This window comes from Arvicanthis niloticus, chromosome 9, assembly GCF_011762505.2.
Source record: "Arvicanthis niloticus isolate mArvNil1 chromosome 9, mArvNil1.pat.X, whole genome shotgun sequence".
Lineage (NCBI taxonomy): Eukaryota > Metazoa > Chordata > Mammalia > Rodentia > Muridae > Arvicanthis > Arvicanthis niloticus.
In genome coordinates, this window is record NC_047666.1 from 12,247,160 (window position 1) to 12,266,655 (window position 19,496).

A 19,496-nucleotide genomic window follows, 5' to 3' on the forward strand; every position below is an offset into this window, starting at 1 on the left:
ACACAGGCACACACAGACACACCCACACAGGAAAATGGCAGTTTATAAAGAGGAAGCCCTGTGTTAGATAAGGTATTTACTTTTAATTGTTCCTGTTAATTAGGTGAGCCAAAGGGGGCTTCTGATTGCTGGACTTCAATACTTTGATATCTAGACCTTAGTATTCAGTTTCAGGAGGAGGGAGTGGCCAAATAAGGGAATAGACCTTGGTGGCTAGCTTTAGGAATGTAGTCTAGTGGATTTTAGCAATGCAGACGGAATGAGGGGGAAGGACAAGGCCTTCCAGGGCCATGCTCACCATGCTCAAGCTGGCCAGAGTCCCTTCAGTGGGAAAGAAGCAGAGAGAGAGAGAGAGAGAGAGAGAGACAGAGAGAGAGAGAGACAGAGAGACAGAGAGACAGAGACAGAGACAGAGACAGAGACAGAGAGACAGAGACACAGACAGACACAGACAGACAGACACAGACACAGACACAAACACAGACAGACAGACACAGACACAAACACAGATAGACAGACACAGACAGACACAGACACAGAGAGGCAGAGAGGCAGACAGTGAGAGGACAAGAAAAGGCAACGGGATAAATATGAACAACTCTTATTCATCTGAAAGTGTAATTGGTGAATGAAATCCCTCATTTTGTGAAATGAACATATACTAATTTAAACATGTAAAGGAACGCAAAATAATATTTATGTTCACAGATTAGCAATTTTAAAATGTTTTTTTTTAGGTTTTATTTATTTGTATTTTATACGAATGGGTATTTTGCTTTTATTTATGTCTGTGAATTACCTGCCTGCTTGATACTCTGGAGTCCAGAAGAGGGTATCAGAATCCCCAAGATTGGAATGACAGATGATTGTGAGCCGTCATGTGAGCTGGGAATTAAACCTGGGTCCTCTGGAAGAGCAGCCAGCGCTCTGAACTGAGTCATCTCTCCAGCCCAGATTAACAAACCATTCATTAAGAAATGAATTTCTATTCATTGTTAGCAAGGACTGGGGGTGGGGAGGGGGGAAGGCATTCCAAGTACTAGTTATAGAAGTTCACAATATTGTAATGCATATGTTCAGGCTACCTGTACTCCACATAAAGCTGTAATGATGACTCTATGTTGAAGCCCTTGAAGAAAAGGTAGTATATCTTAAAATCTCAGCAGTGTCTACATTTTGAACAGTATTTAGTCAGGTAAAAATGGAAATAATGTCATACAGCCAGGAATAATTAAATTATTATACATTTTCTTATAGACTAATATAATTGCAAATATTGACATTGATGAAAACCTAAGTAAACAACTAAAGTAGACACAGAACATACACACACACACACACACACACACACACACACACACACACTACCCTCCTAAATAAACATAAAATATTCAATGGGTGAAAAATGAGAATTTGGAGGTAGGTAAGATTTAATATAGATTTTTTTCCAGTTTAGAAACTAGACTTAAACATTTCAATTATATCAAATAATGGGAAAATTGTGAAGTAGTCAAAGGCTAGGAATGTTTTACACGTTGTATAGATTTTTTTTTCTCATTAACTTCTTGTCCTTTACTGACTCTTCCGTTTTGACAGCTTCCCAGAGCTCTGCTATGAGTCTCTGACATTTAGGGTCCATCGTCTTCTTTCTTAGATGCTTCTAAACTTTAATTAGTGTAGTCTGTCTGTGCTTAGTTTTATTGCCTAGAACTTCTAGTTTAGAGTGAAATCAGGAGAGACTATCACATGTTCTCTCATCCCTCAGTATTTAAAATAACTTACTTAAACTGATGTAATACTCAAGCTCAAACATCCTGGAGTGGCAAATGACAGATTTTAACTAACTATTTCCTCTTTCTTTGAAGTTCTGTTTCTCATTTTAGTGTATTTTTTTTCTTCCCTGAAAAGTATACTCCTTTATGCTAGTTGGACAGGCCTGTATTCTGGGTCATATTTCTGCATCAATTATAATAACAGCTGAGGCGGGTCTCACCCTAAGGCAGTTCTTTCAACAGTGTGTAAAAGTTAAATATGGTTCTTCCTCCCAGCTCCATGTGCCCAGAAATAAGACTCAAGACTCAAAATATATTTACACCTACCTTGGCCATATAGCTAGGCTCTTCTCATAATTGAAAATAACCCAATTATTTTAACCTATATTCTGCCATGTGGCTGGTTAGCTGTGCTTAGGTACCATGAGTCAGTCTGGTCATATCTTCCCAGGTGAATCTCCACTGCTTGGCTCTATTCCAGAATTCTTTCTGCCTCTGAGATGTCCCACGTTCTATCCTACCCTTTCTTACAGGCCATAGGTTTTTGTTTTGTTTTGTTTTGTTTGTTAATTGGCAGGTGATACATCCATACAATACATAAGACATTCTTTCTACAACAGTATCTCAGATTTATCCTGTAGATTTACTGGAACATAGAGGAGCTGAAGACAATGTGGTCATCCCCTATGTGTGTCTTCCCAGCTGAGCCAATATGGTTCCTTTTAACCAGAGTTGGGACTTGTCTTGGGCCTCTCTTTGAGGCTACTGCTTGTGCTGGGGAGATTCTTCTGACCCTCCCTCTGTTGTGCTAGAGTAGTGCCAGACCAGATATGAGAATATCTCATATCTTTAGTGTCTTTATGATCAGGCATTGATAGACTTTCTAAATTAAAGAGGCAAGTTTGCTATAAGGAAGTAGAATTAGCTGTTGGTGTGATGGGAGGAAAGGGCTGAATTGGCAGCAAATAAACAAATGCTCTGAAAGGAAACAAAAGGAAACAAATCCTCCGTCTGCAGGCACTGAGAACAAAATAACAGGCTACCCAACAAGTTCGGAATAAACCAGTGGGTCACTGACAAAACACAAGGAAGGTCCAAGCTCAGAAAAAATTCAACATCCACCTGAACAGGCAGCAATCTAGGCACAGAAAGCTTCGTGTTGGTATCTGGTGCCCATGCAGATGAAAGTGAAAATGAAAATGGACAAAGTGGACCACAGCTGGGTCCACAAACATGCCAATTTAGTTCCTTTGTGTTTTAAAAGAAACGAAGAAACAAAAATCAGTAAAGGCCAAGGAAGGAGTCAGAGGAATGGATGTGGATAACATATTACATTCATGTATGAAATTCTCAAATAATAGATTAAAAAAATGATAAAGAAAAATGGGAGGAGTCTGATTTCCTCTCCACCTCGCCAGTGGCTATACTACAATTTATAGAGAGCTATGATACAAAAGCCAGAACATATGCAGACTCAACTGTAAGACACGCTAACTGGTTCCTTCCCAGAGGAAATAGACAATGGCCCCAGGTTACCTCTGTTCTGTCAGAGAATATTTATTTATTTTTATTTATCATTAAGATTTCAGTGAAGAAAATAAGGTTTTTAAAGATTTCCCTGTTTGTTTTAAAGGTAAGATGAGGCTGCAGAAGTGGCTTCCTGGTCTTTCAGGGGCCCAGGTTCCCTTGCTCAGTTCCTTGTCTATGAATCCATTTCTTTGATAGGTGCAGAACAGAAGTCTTTAAAAGTTAGTTTCACTGCTAAATTGATTTCCAAAGTGATTGTACAAGTTTGCACTCCCAGCAGCAATGAAGTGTTCCCCTTGGTCCATATCCTCGCCAGCATGTGCTGTCACTTGAGTTTTTGATCTTAGCCATCAAAGGGATTTTATTATTGGTCAGAGAACCATAATAAACTATGTGACTTTGTTCCTTAAAAATAAAAAAGTTTCAGCTGACTCGTGAAGGTCTGTTTAACCTTAATGTTACAAGCGAAACAAATGTTATGTTTAATTAATCTCTTCTTCTATGGCTTCAGCATAAGATCACTGCTAAAACTTTTGAGATTTCCTAAAAAGGGGAAAGAAGACGATGGTCAAGTTTTCGAGTAGGTATGTAGATTTGCAGTCTGTGAGGTGACTCCGGGGCACAAAGAGAAAACCATCCACAAATTTCTGAGAAGTGCGTGTAAATATACGTGACAGCGTTGAGATACATATTTCTGGACTAGCTGACAGGTTTTGGGTGTAGGCAATAAATACCTTAGAGTTATTTCTATACTTCACTTAACTGCCCTTATCTTGCGCAATGGTGTCATCGGGATAGTAGAACCCCACCCAACTTAACTCTGCGCCTGCGCCGCGCGCGTGCGTACTACCCCTGCTGCCGCCGCGCCCTTCTCTGGGCGTCTGATTCCCTTCCTCGCAGCCCCGCCCAGGCGGCTGCCCGTGACCTGCCTGGGCGCAGGGAACGGAAAGTCGGAAGGGGTGAGAGGAGTTCAGTTCATCATGGGGCTGTTTGGAAAAACCCAGGAGAAGCCTCCCAAAGAGCTGGTAAGGGCCAGCGACCGGGGAAGCTACGAGCTGGGCAGCGGAGGTGGGAACGGCCAGCTGCGCTCTCAGGCTGGCCCCCATTTCCGGGGCCTTCCACTCGGCCGAGGGGCCGAGGGAAGAGTTTAGGATTGGGCTGTTAGGATTAGGAAGAGCGCGTCTTTGCTGCTCGGCGTCCGGCCCGGGTGCGTAGGGCCGGGTTAGGAGCACCTCGGCCTCGGCCCCGGGCGCTCGAGGCGCCACACAGCCGGGCTCTGAGGAAGCACTCTCCCCTGCGCGCGGTGGTACGGGCCGCCCGGAACCTTTCTCTTGCGCAGGCCCCGCCCCCACGCCGGGCTGCAGACCACCCGGAGGACCTACCCCAGACCGGAAGGTTGTGCGCGTTGAACCGGGTCGGATCCCCGAAAGGTCCAGGCACCTGCTGGGCAGGTCCATTCCTCGCTCAGCTCTATGTACAGGGAAGCCCAACTTTCTGTTTACTCCAGAAGCTCAGTAGTTCTGTCAGGACCCTGCCCATAAGACTGCTACCGAAAATAGTTCTGCTCCTGCTCTGAATTCTTAGATCTGCCTGTAAATCGAGTTATTTTAGGAACCAATAATCAGCCGCCTAAGTTTGAGTTCTACTTTTATACGTCTCGGCTCAATGATCTCGAGAACTTGTCCGAGACTTCGTCTCACGTGTCAAGTAAAGAAGAGTGCCACTGCAGTAACTGACCATTTAAAAAATGTGAACCTTGAGTTAACCAGTGGTAGTGAAGGTGCGCTCTTTACATACCCAGTCTTACTATTGATCACCAGCAGTCACACCAACAGGACCAGCACCCAGCATATTAGATTTGGGGGGTCCCATTCCAGACCTACTGAATCAGATTTTAAATTATGACTCTTCCCCAGTGGTTAGTATGTGCCCTGACATTTGAGAAGCACTTTGTACACTACTAAAACTTGCCCTTCACATCGTTTTAGTTCCGTTACGGAAGTGTAGTTGTAAGCCAGTCTCATTCATTAACTCTGCCATTTTCTGGTGCATGTTCTATTGTTTTAGGTGGGTATTCTACTAGAGGAGAAATTGACATCGCATTCTTAGCAGTCACACTTATCATTTAAAATACTGGAAATGTTAAACAAGTAATGTACATACCAGGCATAAATTTAAATAGTGGTAAGACCGATTTCTTTAGACGATCTCAATTTACGGATGACAAAGCTAAATTTACACACTAGTAATGATTTCCTTATCTTCAAGAAGAAGAGTACACAAATACCACAAAATGATCTACATAAATGTTCTAAAGTGAAATTGTATGCTTGTCTCATTTAAGTTCCACAGAATGTAACAGGTGAATGAATGTTCTTAATAGGAAAAGGTTTTAAGAGATGCAGTGTGGAGTGTAGTTCAGTTATTTGGGTATTCTGGGAAGGAATATTTCTGAAAGCAAGAGTTCAAGGCCAGACTGGACAGTGGCTTGGAAAGCAAAGATTTTTAGGGAGAAGTCTGGGTGTTGTAGAGTTTCTGAGATGTTACCATGCATTCATTTTAAAAGTTTAATCCCCCCATTAAAAAAAAAGTAACATTGTAAAAGTAAAGACTTTGGAGTTGGCAGTTCATCATCCCGCAAGGTCTGTGTCTTACCCTTAGCTCTTTCCTCTGTGTCACTTTATGTGGAAGTTGGATGTAAACTTGATGAGATCCAAGTTAAACAAATTTACCAAGAGTGTCTCACAAGGAAGCTGTGAACTTCTTACTGTGTACATGTTAAGAATTAGTTCTGTGTAGAATGAACGAGATCACTCCAGCTGAAGCTTGCCATGTCTGGGCAAAGCAAACTTCTGTTATCAATCAGGCAGGTGTGCTCAGAAGAGTCAGCCCACAGAGATAGCAAGTGCATATGGACCGAGTACTTCCTTTCTTTCTAGTGCAATATGTATTTTGGTGTGATTTGTATGTTCCCATCTTGGAACCCAGAATCCACTATTTCTCTTATAATGGCAGTGCTATTTAGAACCCAGAATTTGGGTGCATGTATGTTTCTTGCTACTGGAATGTGTTCAATTCTAGGTCTTTTTATGAAACATGAGTAGGGTATATATTAAATTAAAAAACTGTGATGGCAATTTTAAATTGTATCAAACCAACCCTTTGCCAAAAACAGCAGAAGTAACCAAACAGTACAACTAGTTGAAAGCACTGAAAGCAGTGGGATATCATCATAGTCCAGGTCCTGAGAGAACTGGGATGCTTGGTTCCAGGTGCTCTCTCCAATGCTTAAGTGCATTGGCCAAGAAACTGAGAATCTGAGCAGACCTGTTGACAGACCCTGCAGCTAAAAGATTGAATTTTATGATGAACCAAGGGCAAAGGATTCTGGCACATAACCCTGAAAAACAAACCTCAGGAGTGGCTGAAAACAGACTGGCATTCACAAATACTGAAGCTGGTTGTAGGCAGTCACTGTCCTCAGCAGATAACTGAGAACCAATTGCCAGCCCACTCAAGTTAGATGTTTGATAGAAGAAATATAAGGTTTCTCTGGAAGAAGATGAGGTCACATTCATAGACTTAAATTATCTTGAAAATTCTTATATATAATGTTCAGAATTGATTTTTTAAAAGAAGACATTTGTGCATAAGAGACCTTCATATATCCTGGATGCAAATTCTTTATAAATTTTATTGGGGACTTGTTCAGCACACAGCTCTAAATGGGATATCTCAATTAAATAAACCCCTCACTTCATGCTTGGGGAACCCTGTGAAAGAGGCAGAAGGAATGCAGGACACCAGGAGAGCAAGGCTCTCTAAATTGACTTAGCCAAGCTCATATGAACTCACAGAGACTGGAGTAGCAAGCAGAGGGCCTAAACGGGCCTGCCCCAGGTCCTCTGTGCATCTGTCACAGCTTTCCAGTTGGTATTTTTATGGGACTCCTGAGTGTGTGAACAAGTGAACTGATTCTTATGCCTTCTTTTGGGGCTCTTTTCCTTCTGTTGGTTTGCCTTGTCTAATTTAATATGATGGTTTTGTTTGATTTTGTTTTATTTTACTATATATTATTTTTTTATATTTTGTTATCTCTTGGATAGCCCGTTCTTTTCTAATGAAAGACAGAATGGTGAATCTGGATGGGAGAGGAGGTGGGGAGGAACTGGGAGGAGTAAAGGGAGGGGAAACTGTAGTTTAGGATATAGTGTAGAGAAAAAAATCTTATTTTTAGTAAAGTAAATAAAATTATATTGGAACTATATATTTATGTTATTTATAATATAATAAAGTATTTCTTACACACAGAGATATATAGTAATTTGTTTGGTTCCCAGCTCTCTCACATGATACCTACAACCATCACTAACTTTGGATCCAGGGGATCTGATTTTCTCTTTTGAATTCTTTGTACACCAGGCATATATGTAGTACAAGACATATAGGCAAAACACTTATACACATAAACACATCTAATTTTTTTTCAAAAACTAAATAAATATTATTATTTATTATTGATATGGTTATAAATATTTTCTTCCCATTTGTGATATTTTTCTTTAGTTATAGACTTATGCAAAATAAAAATTCATATTTTCAATTTAAATAAAAATGTCAGCCCTTTTCCTTTCTGGTTATTGCATGTGTCTTTTAAAACTTGATTTTAAAGATTTATTTTTAAGTTAAAACTGGGTGTGGGTATATACATGTAAGTCAGGTGCCTGACACATTGGCTCTCCTAGAGCTGGAGTTTCACAGGTACTGGGAATCCCAGGGATTCGGCAAGAGCAGTGTGTATCCTAACCACTGGGCCAACTCTCCAGCCCTGTTTCTTTGCTTTGTTTGTTTGTTTTGGTTTTTTTGCATTTTGCTTTTTTGTTTTGTTTTGTTTTGTTTTAATTAATTAATTAATTAATTAATTTTGTTTTAAGAAATCCTCTAACTTGACAACATCAATTCCTAGACCGAGGGCTTGAAGAGAGGGCTTCATGTTTTGTGTTAGGCAAGCCTTCTATCTCTGAGCTGTGTCTCTAGCCTTCTAGGAAACTCTGCTGTAATGATTTTTTATTTCATAATTGTGTTTTGAATCCACCAGGAATTAGCTTCAGAGATTGGTGGAACCAGGATTTGGACAACTGGTTTCTGTTTCAGCATCATTTGTCTCAGCACTGGTTGTAGGTGATGCCTTCTTGCTGGTTTCAGTTTCTTTCACCTAGTTTGTGTCTAGCATATACTAGCCTCAGTGAATGAATTTGAATAAAACATGTATCTTGATGGTCTCAGCCTTTCTGTAGGTTCCTTATGGTTTTCACAAGATAGTCTAACTTACTAATTGATTTTGAAAACCTTATTACTGCATTCCTACTTACTTAAATACCTTTGATTTGTTAGTAAAGTACTGTTGAAACTAAGTAAATATTTGTTTAAATTTCTTTTTATCTATTTTGAATTTTCTTTACAGTATCTTTATACTTATGAAACCTGTTTGATACATTTTGTTGAGCTCCTGGTCTTGGACTGTGTTTCTTAATCCTTGAAGAATATTAGAGTCATCTGGGAACTTGTAAAATGCTAAGTGTCGTTTGGGCTGCCCCAGTCTAGTTAAATTGGTATTTTTTTATTTATACACAAATATTAACAGTAGCCAAAAGGTGATAGCAAACTCATATGGCCATCAACAGGTAGAGAGAGAGACAAGTTTGTGGTATATGCATATAACGGGGCGAAGGCAAGACATAAAAAAGATGACTTCCGCGCTGTAATGTATGAGTCTTGAAAACAGGCTATGAAATGAAAGAATTTAGAACCAAAGGGCACATACTTTATGAATATTTTTATATGAAATAATTAAAACAACTGTCTGTCTATAAAGACAGAAAATAAATTACTGGTTGCCAAGGAGTTGGTAGATGGGAGATCAGGGATGATTTAAGATGTGTACTATATTCCAAGGTGATGAAAAGATTTTAAGGGTTGATAGCAAGTTGTACTAAATTTCACCATCAATTATATACCATAACATGATTAGTAACATATAAATTTAACTTAAACTGTAAATAAATCTAACCTGATTAATGATTTAAAAATTGTATCACCTCCTAGTTTTCTTTACATTTTTAAGTTTTTGTGTGTATATAGATGTCTCGCCTGTGCGTGTGCCGGAAGAGGATGTCAAGTTTCACTTCCTGCCTTACTCCCCTGAGACTAAACCTAAAAGCTCATTAAACCTGAAGCTCACCATTGTAGCTAGGTTGGTTGGCCAGTGAACTCCAGGGGTTGACTTGTCTCTGTTCCAGCTTTGGGGTTATAAGTCATGCCTGGCTTTTAAGTGTTGAAACATTTCTTTCAGTGGCATCATTGTTTTTACAAATATTTTACAGATTTTGGTAAATAATTATTAAATGTTAAACTTGAAATTTAATAGAAACACATCTTCTACTGACAGGAATTTTTAAACGCAGTTTAGTTCATGTACTTGTGTGTGGATGTTACAGGGTTACATGTTTTTCCTTTACAATTAATACAGAATTTTTGGTTTGATGAAAGTACTGAAAGCCCTGTCAGTAAGTAGCTGGTGATGGAAGGGCATTGAAGTAGCAATGTCACTCAGTTCTTCCACGTCATGTGCCAGATGCATGCAGTAATTTAATATAAATTTACTTTTAATGATCCATCAGCTGACACCTCAGATTTTTTCTTCAGTATTCTTGAAAAAGAAAAAAGAACTGGAAAGCAGTTCACTGGCATGAGAATGTGCTCGTTTTTAGAGTCCCTACACCAGTATCTCCAGTTGGCTACATTTAGTGCCACAGAGTTAACCTGACAGGGAGAAAAATAACATATAAAAAGATAAGTTCCCAGTACACAATCAGAATAATTTTTAAAATAATTATGTGTAAAAGATGAAAATCTTCTGATTCCCCCAAGACTGCCTTTGTCCAGGTACCATGTAAAAAATACTAGTGTACCCACAGAGTTTTCCATAAAGTGTTCTTCTTCCCTGCCAGGCTATAAACAGTTTGGAGTGCCTGTGTACTGTGATCGAGGAATTAGTTTTAAAAAAAAAGAAAGAAAGAAGGAAAAGAAAAGGAAGAAAGAAATGGTCCCAAAGATCTTTCTGCAGAATTAAAAAAAAATTGTGACTAAACTCAATATAGAATTAATATAGAATTATTAAGAATGTACAAAATTGACTAGCAATGGTTGCTTCTGGTAATTCCTTATTTAAAATTTTCTCCAGGTTAATGAATGGTCACTGAAGATCAGAAAGGAAATGAGAGTTGTTGACAGGCAAATAAGAGGTAAATTACTATTTTATGTTTTCTATTCTATACTCTTAATGCTCTGTTTCATTTCAGTACATAAAAGTAAACTTACCTCTACATTACAAGACAGTTTATTCCTGTACTAATTATGTGTAGATGTTCTCATTATTTTGTTTTCTTAGTTTATACTCAGAATAAAAAAGATAATGATTGACACAGACTATTGTGAAGGAACAAAAGAAAGCTCTTTGTGCTTGCACATTAAATGTGCATAAAAAAAATCAGTGCAATTCCATTATCTCTACTCACTGCATATTTTAACATAACTTTAAATTGGTAACAATATATTTCTAAATAAAAGTTGCTTTTTTTTTTTAGTACCATTTGAAATTAAAATGAGTGACCAAGAAATGGTCATGCTTAAACTAAGTTTTTTTTTTTTTTAAGTTTTATTTATTTTTGACAACATCATACATATAAGCAATTGTCTTGATTATATCCAACCCCAGATCCCCCTCCCACTCCTCTCAGACAATTCATGTCATTGTCCCCCACTTCATATTCATGTCCACACCCACTCCCCTATAACCCATGGAGTCCAGTCAGTGCTGTTTGTTGGCTTGATCTGTGCAGGTCTACTCAGGCAACCATAGCTGTAGTGAGTTCTGTGTGCAGTGGCTATGTCATGTCCAGAAGACAACATTTCACAGCAGTCCTTCACATATGTATATTCTTCTCACCTCTTCTTCTGAGATAGTCCCTGAGCTTTGCATGGGATGTTGATTTAGCTGTCATTTAGGGCTGAACATTCAGTAGTCATTCGTTCTCAGCATTTTGACCAGTTTTGAGTTTCTAGTTACAAACAAGGTAGAATTCACTGTCTATCACTAATCATGGTGGAGTACCACTAATCTATCAACATGACTAGTTAGCAAGCCATCAGTAGTTGGTTACTGATGGGCCTAGACATCCTAAGCCATAGTCTTTGCCCAGATGTAAAGTACCAGGTATGAATTCCCTTCTATGGATCAGATGATAAATCCAACCGAAAAGCTATTGGCTACCTCAGTATCCTTTGTGCCATTATTAAACTAGTAAGTACGTCTTCTCTGGCAGGTCAGTATTGTAGTATGTAAGGTTTGCTGCGGAGTAATAATGTTGATGGCTTCCTTCCTGCTCCACACTCCTCTGCATAGCACTTTCCAGCACTGTGAAACTAGCCAGTAGAGAGGAAGTTTTCAGGTCAGTTCTAGCTTGACTCTCTATGTCTCGTAGCCAGAGTATGTCCTTCCTCAGCAGTGTGGTCTTACCATGTAGTTCTGGTGGGCAGCCAAAGGGTAATGACAATGGCCTGTGTTATTATAGTGCTTCTGGGGTCTCCTTGTTACCACAAGTAAGCCTTGGCACTGAGATTTTTATTTAATAATTCCATGTCTTCTGGGAGAAGTATTGTTGATCCATGCAGGTTAATTTGCATTTACATTTCTTAGAAATTAACTTTTAATTATCTTATAAGGTAGTGAGTTTCCCTAAGGGTTTTTAGAACCTCAGTTTTGACTAATCACCTGAACTCTACTTCCCTGGTCTGCCCTGTCCTTTCTTAAACCTTTAACCTCCAATATTCTCTTGCCTCTACTATTATACTATAGGGGTATACTATTCTCTTCCTCCTCAAAGGAATTTTTTTTTAAACACCGTTATGAATAGAAAAGATTGATACTAGAAAAGTGTCCCAGGATTATAGTATCACGACTTTAAAAAAGAATTAGAGATGAGAATTCTTTTCCCAGCTGAGGTAATTTTGGTCTTAAGACTTCTACTTCAATTGCAAATAAAAGTTTGAATGCGTCAACTATGAAACAACTGCTTTTCACACTGGGCAGATGACTGGATAATGACAAAAGAAACAGAAAGAGGATCCTTCCTCATAGTCTGCTTTTTTGCTAGAGGTACTTTCTTGAATGTGGCACATGGGAAGGATTCCAAAAAGAACATGGTGGTCTCGTTGAATTGAAGATTTGGAGATCAGGGTAAGGGAGGCTAAAATTTGTGGTACTGAGTAACAGAGAAGAGGAACATAGCCAGGGAAGGAACTTGAGATATCTTCACAGGGTATGAGTCTGTGCCTGAATACTTACTCAGAGTGGTGTTTGCAGAGACTGATGGAGAGTAATCAATGGAACAGAACAACTCCCAGCAAATTTTAGGGTGACCAGTTCCCAAAGCTAACAAAGGGGTGGATGATGGTTCAGTTTTGCAAACACAGTAAAGAGAGTTTATTAAAACCTGGGACATTCAATACAGACTGGAGAAGGGCCACATTTAGTATTAAGGTAAGAATAAAGACATATTTGTGAGGAAAGCTTATGAACAGGTCTTGAAGTTGATCTGCAAGTGACTTAGCTGCCAGTCAAAATAAAACTTAATGCTCTTTAAGGGACTACAACATTATGACACCTAACAGTGAGTCATTCTCATGCCAAGTAAAAAGGCCACGCAAAATAAATGAATTGGACGATAGAAATAAATAAACAAAACCAAAAAACCCAATTAAGCTAAAGGGGATAAGAAATATGAAGGATTTTTCTTAGCCCTATTTTTAATACTGGTTCTTAAATGCTTTAAGCTCTCTTCTAGCCCACCACCCACCAGAGGTAGTGGAAAAGAAAGGTTATTAGGATATGGGGCAGTGGACATGTTTAGAAATTGTTCTTTAGAGCCAATCTCATCTATGTTGTCTGGAAATCAGCAGTTCAGTTCACAGGAATCATAAGTGGCAGCTTGATCCACTCACAGACACTTGATAAATATATCAGCAGTCCTGTTTAGTGATGTCGGAGTAGCAAACATGGATCAGCAGCAATAGCACGACTTAGAGACAGCCAGGCCCCAGCTGAATTGCCATGAGTCAGTAGGAGGGACTAGGAGCACCAGGGCTGTGTCTCTCAAGCGAAGACTCAAGATCAAGAAGAGCTGCAAAGCTAGCTATGCAAGCAAGCCAAGCCCTATTCACTGTCTGTTGGGTCCTATTTATACTCTCTCCAAATATGCGTCCTCCATGGGTCTTACCTCACCATGTGTTGTGCCTCAGCACATGAGTCTGTATCAGCTGACGTCACTCTGCCTATTGCCCCAAGTCCATTGAAGCAGCAAGAAGCAATAGGAACCTCTTGCAAAGTTTTTTGGTGCATTTCTCTATGGAGTCTTAACAAATGGACCTCAGCAACCAATACATGTGTGTCATTAGTGCAGAACTGTTCATCATGAGTCCTTCTACATGCTTGCTTTAGCAGATCATCCTTTCACCTGTGTGTGTCCACTTCAGGAAAATGTTCCTTCATGTGTTTGCCCCCGCAAAACACCATCCAACACAACTGATTTTCCAAAGAAACCAGAAGTTTCCACTTCAGAAATATGTTAAATAATTTAAAACAAAATAGAGTCATAAACAAAATAGAGAAAAACTTCTTAAAGATAAAGCAAAACTTCCCTAAATGGATACACCAATAGATTAGATACTATAACAAAAAAAAAAAAAAAAAAAAAAAAAAAAAAAAAAAAAAAAAAAAAAAAAAAAAAAACCCACAAACTGTGCTACCAAAAGGAAAAAAAAAAAAAAAAAAAAAAAAAAGACCAACAGAGCTACTGTGACTTGTGGATGATGTTAAGTGGTCTTATATGTATAATTTGAGTATCAGAAGAGTCAAGAGATCAGATGAAATTATAGCTGAGTATTTTCAATAAGCCCATAGTATTTTCAATAAGCAAAGAGAATTATCCCAAAGTTGAATCAATTAGAGAAGACAACACTGAGGCATGGCATGTACTGACGCATAGGACAGACAGCCTAAAAAGAGGCACATTAGATTTGGGAAACAGTGGTAGATCATCTGTTGCCTGAAGTTTGTGAGGCCCTGGGTTCAGTCTGTAACACTGTAAGTAAATAAATACAGAAAACAATAAGAATGGTTAAAACTTAATTATCAGAAATGATGTAAATCAGAATATCTTTAATGTGGTAGAAGAAAAAATTTTACACTAAATTTCTATATATAAGCTGGGCAGTGGTGGTGCATGCTTTTAATCCCAGCACTTGGGATACAGAAGCAGCTGGATCTCTGAATTTGAGGCCAGCCTGGTCTGCAGAATGAGTTCTAGGACAGCCAAGGTTGCACATAGAAAAACCCTGTCTTAGAAAAAGAAGAGAAAAGAAAAGAAAAGAAGAAGAGAGAAGAAAAGAAAAAAGAAAAGAAACGAAAAGAAACATATCCAGAGAGAATACTGTTCAAAGGTTAAAGTGAAGTTAAATATTTTTAAGCTAAAAGCTGAGCCTCTTGTCAGCATAAGAAATGTTAAAGAAACTGTAGCCTGGGGCCATAAAGATGGCTCAGAGACTAAAAGCACTTAATGCTCTTGCAGAGGACCTGGGATTGGTTCTCAGCATCTACCCTGGGCAGTAACTCCAACTCCAGGTATCTGATGCCCTGTTCTTGCCTCCAAGGGTACCTGTACACATATAGTGCACATAAACTCAGTAGGCAAATATGCATTTATGTAAATATAAAAAATCTTTAGCAATTATGGGTCAAAGGAAAATCAAACCTAGATACACACAAAGAATTTTGAATATAATTAAATACAACAATGTTTTCTTTCATTATTTAAAAATGTTTATAATAATATATTGTGGCATGTAATATACAGGAATAAAATGTATGATATTAGCACAAATAGTTCATTGGTATCACATATAATCATATATAATTGGTATCAGTACAGCCTATATTGCAGTTGATTTTTTTAAAAATTATTTATTTGTATTTTATGCACATTGGTAATTTGACTGCTTATATGTCTGTGTGAGAATGTCAGATCCCCTGGAACAGGAGTTATAAGCAGTTGTGAGTTGCCGTGTAGGTGCTGGAAATTAAAGCCAGGTCTTCTGGAAGAGTGGCTAGTGCTCTTAATCACGGAGCCGTCTTTTCCTGTTGCAGCTGATTTTAATTATGTACATGCCCAACATACATAGCCATGAGAATTTTTTTCTGAAAGTTTACTCAGAAGACAGTTTACCTTACTATTATTACACCCCAAACTAGTTCTGGACCCTGCCTTCAGTGTCCAGCTATATATGTCCTGGAATATATTTGAATGGAAGCTGTTCACAAAAGGGAAGTTATTAAAGGTTGCCAAGGAGATGAGACTTATTCCATTGTTTGGAGTAGGATGTTTATGCAGCTTGATGCAGATAAGGGTCCTGGGTTGCTAGGTGCTTTGTTAGGAGAGAGATGTGTGCATAGCTCAAGCAAAATAGATGCCCAGCTTGCTAAGTTTTCCATGTGCGTGCTTGTCTGACTTCTACCTCACCCTCTAGTGCATTGGTATTATAGGCATGAATCACAGTGTCTGTACTTAATTCCTTTTTAAATATAAATGAGCTAAACTACTTAATCAAAAGAAATAGTCAAAAAGCATTAAAGAACACTATTGAACTATCTGCTGTCTACAGCAAACTCAGTTTAAATCCAAAACCACATATAGGTTGAGAATACAAAGTTAGAAAAAGATACTGCATCACAGATGAATGGCTGTAACTTTATGTCACGGTAAACCAAACTCTTAAACTGGTATTAGCATTTCCACGAACATTCAGTAAAATTCATCAGGGAAACCATATTTTATAACCGAAGATTATATTTTGATTGAAAGGTTTTTTGATCATTGATTCAATGATCACGGTTGATTGTGATTTGAGACTTGAATTGGGGCAAACATGCAATCTTATTTGGAGGATGTTCCATGCACACCTGAGAAAATGCATATTCTGCTGTTGCTGGAAATTCTGTATATATCTAAATAGATATAGCTGCTTTCTTCCATTGTTCTAATACATTTTTTTACTTAACCATTTGGAACAGTAAAGTCTCCTACTATTATTGAAATCCTACTACTTCTTTCAATTCTTTTCCCCTTTTATACTTTAAGAGTATTTAGTTAGATGGAAAATGTATATGATAAGGTAGATATTAGATTATATTACAACTTTTATTAATATAATAAGCTCTTTTTCGCAGGAATTTTTCCCCTAAAAATAGTATATAAGATGCTGTACTTCTTGATAAACTTGCTTGGCCTAAGACATAGCTTTTGCAAGACCTGGTCACAAATTTTATTATCTTCTCTGTCTTCTATCTTTATCTTCTGATCTCCTAATCCTCCCCCTCAGGACCCTGTCATGGAAGAATGACCTGATGGTCCAGATCACTGTTTCACTGTAGAATTATGAATGGTTAAGGTGGTAAATTGTGTTACATGTATTTTGCCACAGTTTCTAAAATTCAAAAGTTTTTACTGGTTATAAAGCATTTAATAATACAGACATGTCTACACTCTTATTGACACTGATATGATCAGCTTTAATGTGTTCAGGTTCTCTTTAAGCTGTAGATTTTTTGCAATTACGTTTAGAGATTGTGCCCCCATACTTGTAAGAAAGCTGCATACTGATGGTCAGAATGAGCTCTAAGATGCATGTACAGTTCCTTCTCAAGCTCCTTAGTATAGATAGGTACCAAGCAGTGTTAGAGCAGGCTCACGAGGTTCTTAAGGTATAATAGGATTATACTTCTGCTTATTGTCAAGCTACATTAGTCTTGTTTCAGGAAGTACTAAATACCCATATGTTAATATTTTTATTTTATCTATGTTCTCTGATAATTTTCTACTTACAGATATACTTAGATTATAATAAAAACAGTTTGAGTGCTACCAAGCCCTATTTGTCCTTGGTGTTGTGCGTGTGCCTCTGTGTGTGTGTGTGTGTGTGTGTGTGTGTGTATGTGTGTGTATGTGTTTGTATACAGGTATGTGGGTGGCCAAAGAGGCCATAAGAGGGTGTCATATTCCTTGGAGCTGGAGTTAGGCATTGTGAGCTCCCTGTTGTGGGTTGTGACTTTTGAACTCTGGTCTCAAGATTGGGCAGCAAATATCTCTCCAGCCCCTACCCATGGCTTTTGATATTCTGTTCTAAATTTAGATATCCAAAGAGAAGAAGAGAAAGTAAAACGGTCTGTGAAAGATGCAGCCAAGAAGGGCCAAAAGGAAGTCTGTGTGGTTCTGGCCAAGGAGATGATCAGGTCAAGGAAGGCTGTGAGCAAGCTCTATGCATCCAAAGCACACATGAACTCTGTGCTCATGGGCATGAAGAATCAACTTGGTAAGGCCCAGGTACCTTCCGTCCCCCAGTAATGCTGCTGCCATTGTTACTGTCAACACTGGTTCCTTGCATAGGGAGCAGAGGCGGAAATCTGATTTTTTAACTTTTAACATTGTCTTAACTAGGGTACTGTACAAGTGTAGAATATAATTACTACTATTATTTTGTTACTCACTTTTTTTGCCAATGGTTTTGAAATAGTCAATCTATGTAGAAGTCTTTGTTTAGATGTTAGAACATATTACATTTGTATGTTCAGCTGCAATCCAGACTCCAGCCGACCCCTGAATGCTCTTCACAGAATGAACACCCGCTTTTGAGTGTTCTGTTTAGATGCTATGCCTTCTCGTAGCATTTGATTAAAATTCAGATCTTCACTCTTCCTTGTCTCCTTTCTTCTCCACACCCACTTGTATTGCTCTTTCTGTCCCTGGAACTGGATCCGCTTATGCTTATCTTTACATTTGATGATCTCTCGGCAATTACACAGTGCCCCATCTCTTGAAATGCTTGGTCCTTGTCCTGGAGGTCTCAGTAAAGATGGTAGGCACAGTGTAAAGCTTCTTCTAAAGCTTCTATCAACATCATAACTCTATAACTCCTCCTCCTCTTCTTCCTCCCCCTCTTCCTCCTCCCCCTCTTCTTCCTCCTCCTCTTCTTTTTCCTCTCTCTCGCTCTCTCGCTCTCTCGCTCTCTCTTAATAGAGTTTCTCTGTGTAACAGCCCCAGCTGTCCCACAACTCAATTTGGCCTGAAACTCACAGAGACCTACCTGCCTCCGCCTCCCAAGTGCTGGGATTAAAGACTTGTGCCACCAAGCCTGCCTTCTAAGTAATTGATTTCTAATGAAATTAATTTGTTCAGTTGGTTTAAAAAAAAAAAAAAAACAGCGCTAGGAATTGAACATAGAACCTTGTATTAGCTAGGCAAGTGATATACCACTGAGCTATAGCTCGTTGTTTGTTTGGAGTCTCAATATGTAGCCCTAGTTGTCCTGGAATTCAGAAAGATCCATTTACCTTTGCTTCCTGAATGCTGGAATTAAAGGCATGGACCACCATGCCCAACATTGCTGTATCCTTAATGTATACATTGTGTCCTACTAGAGCTGGATACCTTGTCTGTCTAATACGTGGGTCTATCTCTAGCTTAGAAAAGAGTGTCTGGCCATGTAATACCTGTGAAGAGCACACCCATAGCAGGTTCAAATGCTAGTGACTGTTTATCTGTAGTATGTAGTTGTTTTCTGTATGTACTTTTAATATCAAATGTGGAGCAGAACCCTTGATTCATTAGTTCACTTTTTAGAGACTTTATTACATATTTTTTAAAATTTTATTTAGCTTTCCTTTCTGTATATGAGTGTTTTGCCTGTATGTATGTCTGTGGAGTACCTACAGAAGAAGACATCATATCCAGTGGAAATGGAATTCTATGACTGTTAGCTGCTATGTGGGTACTGAGAATCAAACCCAGGTTTTCTACAATTGCAGCCAGTTCTCTTAACCATTGAGCCATATCTCCAGCCCCCTTTTTATTTTATTTTTATTTGTCTGTATGTCTATGCAAATGCTTGTGGGTGCTGGCAAAGGTCAGAAGAGGGTGTCTGATCTCCCCTGCAGCTAGAGTTACAATGCTATCGTTTGCAAGAGCAGCAGATGTTCTTAACCACTGAACCATCTCTCCAGCTCTATTTATTAGTTCATTTTTTCCA

General features: G+C 38.7%; 1 protein-coding gene across 2 annotated transcripts in view; it reads left to right on the forward strand.

Moving 5' to 3' along the window:
• Positions 1-4,137: 4,137 nt before the first annotated feature.
• Chmp3 (charged multivesicular body protein 3) overlaps positions 4,138-19,496 on the forward strand; it is a 35,640-nt gene continuing 20,281 nt past the window's right edge. Inside the window, exons 1-3 of one of the 2 annotated variants that reach the window (XM_034511312.2) lie at positions 4,138-4,324; positions 10,543-10,603; positions 17,604-17,783. In XM_034511312.2, the coding sequence (XP_034367203.1) occupies positions 4,280-4,324; positions 10,543-10,603; positions 17,604-17,783 (286 nt within the window). In that variant the 5' untranslated portion in view covers positions 4,138-4,279. The remainder of the gene's footprint in view (positions 4,325-10,542; positions 10,604-17,603; positions 17,784-19,496) is intronic. The other variant, XM_076939900.1, reaches the window with a different exon arrangement.